The sequence below is a fragment of the Hippocampus guttulatus genome, chromosome 14 (genome assembly GCF_054856545.1).
Source record: "Hippocampus guttulatus isolate MCC_2025c chromosome 14, RoL_Hgut_1.0, whole genome shotgun sequence".
In the NCBI taxonomy this organism is placed as follows: domain Eukaryota; kingdom Metazoa; phylum Chordata; class Actinopteri; order Syngnathiformes; family Syngnathidae; genus Hippocampus; species Hippocampus guttulatus.
Window position 1 is genome coordinate 2,956,001 of NC_141274.1, and position 12,148 is coordinate 2,968,148.

The 12,148-nt window shown below is 41.4% G+C and overlaps 1 protein-coding gene across 2 annotated transcripts in view; it reads right to left on the minus strand.

Annotated features, from left to right (window-relative positions):
- The window catches only part of LOC147194461 (laminin subunit alpha-3-like), a 70,824-nt gene that overhangs the window by 44,210 nt on the left and 14,466 nt on the right, over nt 1–12,148 (minus strand). For both annotated transcript variants that reach the window (XM_086129074.1, XM_086129075.1), the window contains exons 3-16: nt 11,483–11,600; nt 11,050–11,168; nt 10,777–10,947; nt 9,343–9,443; nt 8,757–8,872; nt 6,897–7,015; nt 6,438–6,528; nt 5,117–5,248; nt 4,200–4,247; nt 3,392–3,526; nt 2,745–2,879; nt 1,537–1,671; nt 1,395–1,447; nt 98–197 (exon numbers count right to left, since the gene is read on the minus strand). In XM_086129074.1, the coding sequence (XP_085985200.1) occupies nt 98–197; nt 1,395–1,447; nt 1,537–1,671; nt 2,745–2,879; nt 3,392–3,526; nt 4,200–4,247; nt 5,117–5,248; nt 6,438–6,528; nt 6,897–7,015; nt 8,757–8,872; nt 9,343–9,443; nt 10,777–10,947; nt 11,050–11,168; nt 11,483–11,600 (1,573 nt within the window). The remainder of the gene's footprint in view (nt 1–97; nt 198–1,394; nt 1,448–1,536; nt 1,672–2,744; nt 2,880–3,391; nt 3,527–4,199; nt 4,248–5,116; nt 5,249–6,437; nt 6,529–6,896; nt 7,016–8,756; nt 8,873–9,342; nt 9,444–10,776; nt 10,948–11,049; nt 11,169–11,482; nt 11,601–12,148) is intronic.

The following is a 12,148-nucleotide window of genomic DNA, read 5'->3' on the forward strand; positions in this document are numbered from 1 at the left end:
TACTTTGACAAAGGCGTGTCACGGGCATGTTTTAAAGAGATCTGAGAATGGTTTTAAATGGTGACCAAGTTGCATCATGTCTGCTTTGAAAAGTTACCTTCACAGCCGTATGTGTTGTCAGCTGACAGGTTCCAGTGAAGAGGCTTACACCTGTCACATAAAGCTCCCTCCGCGTTGGCTCGGCAGCGGCAGGAACCCTGAAACAAAAGCGGAGGCAACTGTTGACCACAGAGTACGTTTTTTCTCTTTTCTTTCGCTATCCTGATTGCCTGCACTACTATTTACTCCCTTAGAGGAATTATTTTCTTTCTTACACACATTACAAAAGGTGAACTCAAACTTGGCAAAGCGTTGCTTCTCGTTCTTGTTTTGCTTCCTTTTCTAAAGGGCAGGAAGCCTCTTTTCCTTCAATTTAATTACGCTAACATTACAAGGAGGAAAAAGGGCATTTCCTCGTTCAATCAACTGGGTGGATGCACTTTTAGCAACACAGCTGCGTTCAAAAAAAATACCCCAGTTTTGAAAGAGCTGGATTGAAAACAGAAAGTCTTTTGATACTTGTCATGTCATGTCTTTGTTTATCGTAGTTGCTTGTTATTGCAGTACTACTGTAGCCTCTACTAGCGGAGACAAATTCCTTGTGTGTTCCACATACTTGGCCAATAATGATGATTCTGATTCTGAAAATAGCTAGACAGCTAATTCAACCATGTAAATACTGAGCATCAATAACTCATACTAATTCTACACCCTGAACAAGTGACAGGGCATTTACTGATATCATTTTTAGAATTGTTCCTCAACAGGGTTCATGAGGTGGTTGAGGGCTCTCTGACATTAAATAAAAATAAAATAAAATAAATCTGGTCACTCAACATTCTCCTTTTTATTAACTCATTCAATCCCAGCCATTTTCACTGGAGCAACCCCCTCAATCCCAGCAGGTTTTGACTGATCTTGCAAGGCCCACAGAATTTTTGGTTCTAATGCTATATGAACATGGAGCCTACCAAAATAAAGTTTGGACTCTCTTCGTTAAGCAGAAAAAAAAATGTTGTTTCTATCTTTTTCCATTCTTCAGCAATCGGCAGTACAAAATGGCTAAGTTTCATGAAAATGGTGATTACTGGGCAAAAAAACGGAGAAAATGAGCTTTTTGTAAAAGCATGCATTCCAAGCACGTGAGGCACCACTGCCACCTACTGGTCGCTTTTTTACATGATTTACAATGCAAACGGCTTATTCTCATTCACAGATTGCATCAGACCCTCCTCCTCTCTATGACACAAAACAAAAGACTTAGACGTACAAGTACGCCCTTGGTAGGCGGGGCCTAATTTTAAAAAGACATACAAGTACGTCTTGTGGAATGAAAGAGTTAATAATCTTCGTACCGTTTGAGGTTCCCTGCTCTCTGTCCCATGTGGATTGCACTGACTGATGGAGGCTGGAATACAAAGTGAGAAATAAATAAAGACCGCCCCCCCACCCCCCCCCAAAAAAAAAACAACATTACAGTTTTTGGGTGTGTGTTACCTGAACACGAGGGGAACCCGAGTCCAGATGCGCATTGGTCACACTGCTGGCCCACCACACCAGGCAGACACAGACACTGACCTGTCAGCGGGTTGCACGAGGTGCCGTACGAGCCTTCCGTGGAACACTGGCAGGCTGGATAAATCAAGCAGGCAAAAGGTCAGATATAGTCACATATACAGTCCAAACGGTTGTCTTTTCTGGGGAAGCTGCATTCCTTAAAAGGAAGATGGGAGATGGCGTGTCACTCAAAGTGTAGTATATGAAATTCAACAGACGACGTGGGCTGTAGGGGATAGCGTGGGAGACGAATAGGGACGGCCGCTTCACAGAGGAGGCCATAAAAAGATGCATGTGAAAAGTCAATCCATCAAGCAGCAACATTTTGCACTGGAAACTGCAATTCTAAAATAAAGCAGCAAGCTACAATGAACGGGACCTTTGGACATCCTTTTTTTTCATTAATATTTTCAGAAAAAGGTTTTCGGAGATCCCTAAAATACAAACTTACCAACATTTTTTGGGACATGTTATGCATACCAACCCAAATGGCAATTCATTTGTGAGAACATAAGATGATGTATCGCACATTCACATGTAAAAGTAAAGAAGTAAAGAAACGGTTCTTATTAAGTCTTGAATGCACCTCGTAACCTGATAACATGATAAGATGTCCGCTGGAGTGACCGCTGTCCTTGAAAGGGGTTAAAGTACTCAATGATAATAAGATTGAACAAGGTGTCGGCGCGAGTCTTGTTGGATCTCAGTGCAGATATAGTTGATCATAATACACTGTTGAACAGGTTGGAAACGTGGGGTTCAATTCAATCGGCATCAAATGGTTCAGGTCCCACTTGGAGGAAAGAAGTCGTTTTGCAATCGTTGGACGTTTTTAGTAATTTTAGGAAGCTACTTTGGTCTTCTCTGTTTTGCTTCTTAACGTCCTCGGCTGTTGAGTTTGTAAATGTTTTTTGTTGTTTTGTCTTTGCTTGTGCAAAGCACATTGAGTTGCCTTGGGTATGGAATGCGCAATATAAATAAAGCTGGCTTGCCTTGCCTTAGCTTGAACTTCAATTTGCCTCTTGCCGTTTCTGCTCAGGATAAAGCTGATAAAAAGTTGAATGTGAATTTCCTCATTGAATAAAGGCTCATAGTGTTCAAACCAAAAAAATGAAAGAAATGATGCATTTGTTTCTGACACAACTCACCGGCACATTCCGGGTACCCGTAGTAGCCTGGTGCACATTGCTCACAGCCCTGGCCTCCATAGTTGGGGAGGCAAACACACTGACCGTTCGCACTGCAGACACTCTCGGCCACACCCGCCCCATCGCAAAGGCACGCTGGAGATTGGGAAAGAAAAAAGTGGACACTCAACTTAGTTCCTTCAGCCCGTTTGTAACTTGAAATGTTCATAAATCAAGGTAACGTTTCCCATTGAAATGAATGAAAAAGCAATCAATCCATTCCAGCCACAAATCTAAGCTAAACGTACCTATTCTTTTTGTTGGTTTGTGGTTCACAATAAATATGAAGCAATAAAGAAATAAGCGCTAACACACTATTACACAAGGGGGAAAAAAAACATTTAAAAAACATGATAGCTATTTATTGCTCATTAACTTTAACTTAGGAGGGGAAAAGAGTTGATTTTAGTAAATCAATCCAGGGTAACTTGTCTTTTTCTGACCCAATGAATTGTCATTGAAAAGACTAATTCACTTCACTGACACTTCCAGTGACTACTGGACATAGAAAGCCAACAATAGAAAGCGCTACCAAAATGTCTTTTAAAGCATCTATAAATTCATCATCAAAAACACTGATAAGATGCTACATGACTCATGTGTCACACCGTGGCAGTTGGGGAAGGAGTGGTAGCCTGGTCGGCAACGGTCACATTGCTGGCCCACCACATTGGGACGACACAGGCAACGTCCAGATGCATCACACACCTCGGGCTCTGTCCCTCTGTAGTCACAGGCACACCCTGCATGCGCACGCACGCACGCACACACACACACACACACACAAGTGACAATTGACCTTCAACTCAGGTTCTTCTGGGGAACTACGTCATCCATTGCTCATTGTTCATTTTGTCTTAATAACGTGTTAAAGGTGCACAGTGGAGCAAGGCTACGACATTTTGGGATTCGTCATTATAATCCGTTTTTATTTGGTTTGGATTTTTAAATTCAGTTTGTTTTTATTTATTTGTATTTTTCCAAAAATGCTTCGTCGTACTTTAGTTTTTATTGGTTTCATTTTTATTACTGTATTTTAAAAACGATATTAAATATTTGTCAAGTGCAAGACAGCAATAAAAAAATAAAAAAAAAGTAAAAGACCACTATTGCGGCACTTCTGTACGGATGTGCCGCAATGGCGGAATAAATATATTTATATTTATATATATATATATATATATATATATATATATATATATATATAAGCTAATGTAATGCAACAATTGTCGAAGGACATTTTCGCGATAATTATAGCTTTAGTTCGTTATTAAGGTACAGTCCTGTTGTATTCTCTATTCTGACAATAAATGATGAAGACAAGGTTCAGAGAGGAAAAAAAAAATGAGTGCAAACAGTAACATGAAATTAGTGATATCATAGAGTGTATATCAAGTAGTTTATAATCATACTCACGCTGACAACTGATTGAGCCAAAATAACCCACAGGGCAGCGAGTAGGCACTAAACAGGGAGGAAAAAAAAAATATTGATTTATATATTCTTCACTTCGACTCTTTTTACCTATTTTTTTTTACATGTACTATTAAGATGCCTTTGACAAAAGGACAACAAATTGAAATCATTTTGATTGCCATATCTGGAAGTAGCCGCAAGACTGCAGCAGGATTCAACAGAAAATACGGAACCAACATCATCACACAAAATTTGGCAAAACTTTGTGTCAAAAACTGACACTGTTGAAAAGCAACGAAGAAGCAGTTGGCGAATGGAAGAAAGGACATGAGATATTCACCGACGAAAGGAACGTATCCCCAACTCATTTGCATGAGGATCACTAGATGTGCTATATTATGAGTTCACCAATACTGGACTAAACATATTGCAATATTGCATGCATTCAAAATAATGGTAGCCATAGAGCTTGCTAAATAAACGTTGTTCTTAAAACGTTCTTATTAAAAAATGTTCTCAAATTGCGTTCAGAAGCTGCTGTAAAAGAAAACACTCAAAGGGTAAAGTCAAACCTTGAAGGAAAAAAAAAAATCTTCAAGCTTATCTTTCCGCCCTGGCAGACTTTAAGAAGGTGATAAGATGAGGAAACGCTATTCGTGTGAATAATATGGCTCGCTCTGTTTAAAAGCTGCTCAGGCATGCAGACTGTGACACGTGTGGCCGAAACGTTGCCATGTGCACATTTCATGCATGTCTTCAACATTTGCCTTTGTCATCTTAAGGCGAAAACTGACAGGCAGAAAACAAAAGCTTAACACGGAACAGCAACAGTTTTAGGTTACCGCAGGATGACACGACACAAGACATAGCATACGTTCACTTAATTCCAGTGTGGATTTGCATAAAAATGAACTTACAAATGCACTGAGGATAGTAATTGTATCCCTCTGCACAGCGCTCGCAGTTTTCTCCTGCAAACTGCACTTTGCAGATGCACCTCCCGGAACCCATTTCACAGCCTGCCGTGGTCCGCTCGTCGCACTTGCAGGCTGCCGACGCACACGAACACAAATGCACACATCCAAAGACCAAATGAACCGACACAAATAATACAAAAATGGAATATCGGCTTTTGATTCCTAGATGAAATTCTATTTTGTTGTGCAAAAATAAAAATTCACATTGTTGGGTTTTTTTGGGGGGGGATTGCATCGTGGGCCGGGTCAAATGTCAGCAATTTCCCACCCTTGACTTAAATCCTCCACTTTGTGGGAAGGCTATCCCAATGAGGAGGAGCAAACTTGAACTGTGAGAGAAATGTAAACAAGAGAAGGGACCACTTGAGAGCAATGCCGTACATTTCTATATATAACTATTTTATGTCACGGGCACTCATATTTCCTTTTTCATGCATTAAGCGAGCAAGACGGAGAGTCAAGCAAGACAGAATGAGCCACTAATAGTCCAGCTTTAAATCCCCCTACACGCGCACACCTGCTGTGTATCATCAGCAGAGCCTTGCGCTCATTGTTCTTTTATCCAATCAGCTCCCCGCTCGCCTCTCACACATCGTGCATGCTGGAGCCTATACCAGTAGGCGGGGGACACCCAGAACTGGTTGCCAGCCAACCGCAGGGCACACACAGACGAACAACCATCCACGCTCACACTCACACTTCGGGAGAATTTAGAGTGTTCAATCAGACTGCCATGCATGTTTTTGGAATGTGGGAGGAAACCGAAGCACGGGGAGAACATGCAAACTCCACACAGGAAGGCCGGAGCTGGAATCGAACCTCTGCACTGTGAGATCGACGCGCTAACCACTCGCTCACCTGGCCGATCTTAAAACATTACTCTTAAAATATAAAACCTAGTAACATATTTAGTAATATTTATGCATTAAGGATTAGGTTCAGCCACATGTGGATATCTTTTCTGAAATGTCATAGCTATCAATTACAACACGTGGTAAAATCCATATTGTGCAAGCTTTTAATGGTTGCACTGAACAAAAAACTGAAAATATCTCAAATACCTGATGTGCTGGGGAAAAAAAGTAAATAAATCAGCATCACAAATACCATTAGGGACTTAAAAATCCATCTATGGTTCAAATTTACTGTTGACCAATGTACTGTATTTTGGGGTAAAATACCCTCTTGAAATTAGTTTGAGTTACTCCTTTGATGTTGGGATGAAAAAAAAAATATATACACGACAGCGAGAAAAACTCACGTATACATCCAGTGGGAGACTCGGGGGCGACTCCATGAGGTCTGAAGTAGCCTTCAATGCATCGCTCACAGTTCACTCCAGCAGTGTTGTGCTAAAATGAAAAAAAAATTAATTGGTAGTAGGTGAAGCCCCCCCCCCCGAAGAGGTGGTTCATTGGTTGCAAGAAGAATGATCAACAAACACGGTGATTCACATTAATGTATGTTGGGCTACTCTAAAAACTGAGCATTGTTGTCTCAGCTCCTGGTTTGATCTCATTGCGTTTTACAAGTGTAGCTCAATGGGTGCACTAATGCAGTGTGTGTTTTTCTTAATATAGCAGCCAGTGGGGAATTCTGTCGATGAGTGTCGGAAGTAGGATCACTTGAGGTTAGAGTGTCAATATATCCTTCCCCGACCACACACACACACACACAAACACACACACGAATCGGTTCAGACTTGATGAGGGCTTCATACCTGGCAGTTGATGCACACGCCTCCTCCGCTGTACCTGCCGGAGATGTCTAAACTTGCTCCTCTGGCTTCCACCTCTGGGTCGTAATAACAGTCGGCGGCATGAGCAAAGCACTGGCAGGCTGAGGAGGAAAGCCCCAACACACATACACACATTAAATGATCAAATGAATCAATGTGCAACAGCAAAACTCATGTAACTGTGCTTAAGCGCCATCAGGAGTGAAGAAGTATGACAACAAACAATAAAATCCAAACTCAGCTGCATATTTTCTTCCTGTTGCATCGGTGATTATGCATACAGAGCAGAACCATCAATTTTCGAGGAGAGTCGCTTCTTTTGTCATTAAAATGTTTAACCCGTGCCCAAACACCCACATGAAAAAATATAAAATAACAACTAAATAAATAAATGAGCACCACTGCCACCTACTGCAGTGGATGTGCAATTATATTTGATTTACAATATTTACATACATACAATACAATACAAGATTTTGAGTATTCTAGTACAAAAAACAAAACAAAACATGAGCCCCAGGGTTACATGTACCTCCCCTGGCATTGTAAAGGCAAAGCGGTTACCAGATTAGTGAACAGTTGGCATAATTTCTTCGGTGTTGTTCTACTACAGTAATCGACTGCTATTTGTAGAGGGGAAATACAAATAATTGAAGTCCCCAAGAAAAATGTTTATAACTGCCTATATCATTAATACAAACCATAAAAATATCACAAATTATGATCCCACAAGATGAAATCATTTCAAACTCATCTTCCATCCATCCATCCATTTTCCGATCCGCTTTATCCTCACAAGGGTGGCGAGGGGTGCTGTAGCTTATCCCAGCTGTCTTCGGGCAGGAAGCGGGGGACACCCAGCCAATCGCAGGGCACACGTAGACGAACAACCATCCGCGCTCACACTCACACCTTGGGACAATTTTGAGCATTCAATCAGCTGGTCATGCATGCTTTTGGAATGTGGGAGGAAACCGGAGTACCCGGAGAAAACCCACGCAGGCCCAGGGAGAACATGCAAACTCCACAAAGGAAGGCCAGAGCTGGAATCGAACCTCTGCACTGTGAGATCGACGCGCTACCCACTCGATCACCGGGCCGATCTTAAAACATTACACTTAAAAATTATTGTTTTACAAATAATCTGAGTTTGACTCAGATTAAATTTTGGCTCTGCGCCGACATACAGTATAAACATCGAAGTTTCTCAGTCAAGGTGTATCTTGCACTTGTACATAGAGTACTTCCTTGACAACAATTACTACTTTCCTATTTAAACATGGTTTTGCTGCCATCTTTGGGCATTACAGAAATAATACAAACGTGAATAGTGAGTATTTCAGTGAAGAGCTGAGGATAGGTTCCATAAAAAGGTGAATCTGGAAATAATGAATTGCAAATCGCTGGGGATTTGTTTTACTAATATTCTTTCTTCTTTGTAATTTCCAGCATTCTCGATGATGTACGTCACCACACGGCCTCTCAAAGGTCAGTCGTGTTACTGCAACGGCCATCTGGTTAGCGGAAAAAGGCTCACGATTGATGTGGATGTTTGTGTGTGGTATGCTGTGTTGGTCATGTTAATAAGCACACCCTACACAGTTTTCCCCCTCTCTATGTATGGGGGCTCTCACATTTCAAAAACAGGTAATGTGTTAAAAAGCAATCGGCGTAGAGCTCGCGTTAGTAGTTTGAACTCTTCCGCATGTAAGCCATGTGAGGAATGCCCTCCCCGCTCTCAAAGAGGCACTGAGTGATACCATATCAGGGCATCGACAACAGCAGCAAGTGGACACTTCAGTTCTCAGCACAACCGAGTCAGACGGCACGTCACGCACTTACGCTGACACTCGTTAGGGCTGTCGACAGTGGCGGGGCGCCACGGTTTCTGGCTGAAACCCGGACAGCAGCGGTCACATGACTCACCGCAGGTGTTGTGTCGGCACTCACACTGGAGCCTGATGACAGGACATAGAACCCAGGAGTATAATATAATAAGTATCAACACCAATCAGCGTGTCTTTTTTTTTTTTTTTTTTTTATCAAGTGGTGTCATTTTTTTTTTTTATTGTAATTGCACACGAACTACTTGACTTTCATGACATGAGTGTTGACTGAAAAACAATCTGACGTTGTGCAAAGTGTATCTCGCTTCGGTTGTTCAGCACGCATTGCCATTGACATTACACCATTCGTCTACAATGTCAGTTATCATTGCAGCTAACAATCGCGTCTTTTACCGTTGTGAGGTCCAGAAACAAACACATGAGGTAAAAGCAGGCAGGAAGAAAGTCTCCACTGTACAAAATGTCTGTTAATGAATAAACGGCGATGCTTGAAGGAAGTTAACATTTGACAAGCTCAGGAGAAGGGCTGCTGGAGGCGCAGTGAGGCGTGAATATTTTTTTTTTTCAGCAGGATGACCTACTTGTTTGGGTTTTCCCTGTTGCGAGAGGCCCCACACACCTGAGCGTGGCCGTGACACACGCAGCGGCCACCGATGCTGATGTCTTTGATACTGTAGTAATACTGGACAGAAAAGTCGCAATTAAAGCATTTGGCAACAGGGGTTAATCACACACATTGAGTGTCAAGCACAATGAAGCCGACTCACCTGGAACTGTGAAACATGATCAAATCATCAACCTCTGTCAGCACATACTCATTTTAACTCAATGTGACAAAATACAGGAAGGTGAGGGAGATAAATCCCGTTAGATACATTTGCAAAGCTGCTTTTCGTGAAATACAAAGTAGCTTGAAAACTGGCCACAACAATAGGGAAATCTTCACAAGATACAGGTAAAAAAAAAAAAATGGAACTGCACTGTCACATACCGAGAGACATTTCTCTTATTTTTATTTTTTTTTTACTGTATCTCTTCATTCACTGCTATTTCAAATGTCAATGATGCTCATCCTCATTTGGGTGACAGGTGAACTGGAGCTAATCTCAGATGAATTTGGACACTAGATGGGTTACACCCTGGACTCCATTGCCAGCACATTGCAGGGGCACATGGAGAGACATTCACACTCATATTCTCACCTTTGGACAATGTGACAAATTTTTCATTATTATCTCTTAATTAATAATCATTTACGGACGTCTTTTTTTTTTTTTTGGGGGGGGGGAATTCAGTTCACTTTCAACAGTATTCAGAAGTTGTTTGTGGTTTTTGTCTGCACAGTCAAGAGTTGTATCATCAACAAATTAAACATATTTACCAAAATATTTTAGAAACACTGCAAATATCATTAATATATGATATGAACAATTTAGGAGCTATGACAGACCCTTGAGGCACCCCAGAAATCACCTTTAATAGCTTTAATAGATTTTTTGTTTTGAAAGTGCACATATTGATATCGGTCATCCAAGTTTGCATCCATTTATGTGCCAACCCACTGATACAATGCTTTTTTTCAGATCTATAAATAGAGCAACGGCACATTCTTTATCTATGCTAGTACTTTGTACCTGTAGATATCCCTTCCAAAAATTCAAATTTTGTTTTAATCCATCGTGATTGCCACGTAAGATATGTTTCTCCATGAATTTATCAAGTCCAAGAGTGAGTAATTTTTATAAGCTTTTGGTGTATTGTGGGGCTACGGTTATAAATCTGTCATTTGTAAATTGATATCTTTGTTCACTTTTATAGATAGGAACACCTTTGGCTATTTCAGCTTAGGTTCTATGAAACTTAAAACCTGAAAAACATTCTCTGAGCTCAGGAAATTATTTCTCTGGTTCAAAACATGAATGTGAATGTGGTCACTAATTAGCAACCTGCGATTGACCCACCCGCCATCATTATATGAGCACGCAGCAGTGCGCCGCAGTGAGTGCTGGTCTCACCCTGCGTGTGACGGTGGGGTCTCTCTGGGCCTTGGAGATGAGGTGGCCCAGCAACGTGTTGGTGCGCAGGAAGTGCAGGCGCACGTTGGTGGCCCTGGTGAAGTCCTGCAGAACTGGTGAGCGGGTGAAGTCTCTGGAGCCGGGCCGACCGTTGATCAAGGATACCACAATCTGGACATCACAAAGCCTGTATTTATTTTCCAGCACTTTTGAATTAAACAAACAAACAAAAAATAATCTTGATTAAGATTGGTGGCGTGATGCTGTATTTACCTCCCCGTTCTCCAGAGGGATGATTCTAGAATAATCTGTGGTACAGAGCTGATCATCGTCGTTAACGAGGCGAGCATTTGGATTCTTCCCAAACCTTTCGATGCATTCACGCTTTGAATCTGCATGCGAACAAACAATGCTAGTTTGTTTTATGAATTTTCATTGTTGTGGTTGCAAATTTGTGTATTTAACTGTTTAAAAACATATATATATGTTTACATATATATATATACAGGTATATATATATATATATATATATATATATATATCTCGATCCTGAACGATTCTCCTGTGGTGTCGGGGGTGTCGAGACTGACTGCTCCTCCCGATCTGTTCTGATTTTTTTTTTTTTTTTGTACTTGCTGTGTGTGGGGTGATTTTACAGCTTTGACATGAAAAAAATTCAGCTGCATTTTATGATTTGAGAACTTACGTGCGAAATACTGCCAGGGGGTAAAAGTCTTCCCGTTATCCACGGAGCGTTCCAGCACCCACAGGTCGGGTCGAGGGGAATTAGCAAACTTTATGATGATGTATGCAACATGAAACAGCTGAAAAAAAAGGGAATAACATTCAAATGAAAGAACAACCTGCGGCAACATATTTCGATTTTTTTTTTTTGGTCGCAACACAATTACTGAGGATAGAATGCTGATGCTAACTGTCTGTTTGCAGTTTGTACACGAGAGATGAGAAAAATGGTCGAGGGTGTCTTTAACCTTTTGATGCACCCTGTAACCCAATAACATGATAAGCTGTCCACTGTAGTAACCGCTGTGCCTGAAAGGGTTAACAAGTAAATAAAAGCAGAAGGGCCACCAGTTTCGTGAAAAGAGCTCAACTCGAGCCCACATGATCTGCTCCCTGAGGCCTTTATCTCCATCGCTCATCAAAAGCAGACAAGGCCGTTACATTATGTCTGTGATTGTTTCTGGCAAAAGCGCAGATTTCCATTTTGTCTCCAGCGCGGCATCAACAAGCAGGTGACATCAGCTTGATGGAGTGTGACACAATGGACAAGGAATTGATGCTCGTCAAGGCTCTCTTTGTTGTAATCTGGCATGGGCTGTGTGTGTCTTGGAGGCGAAACGAAAAGCCT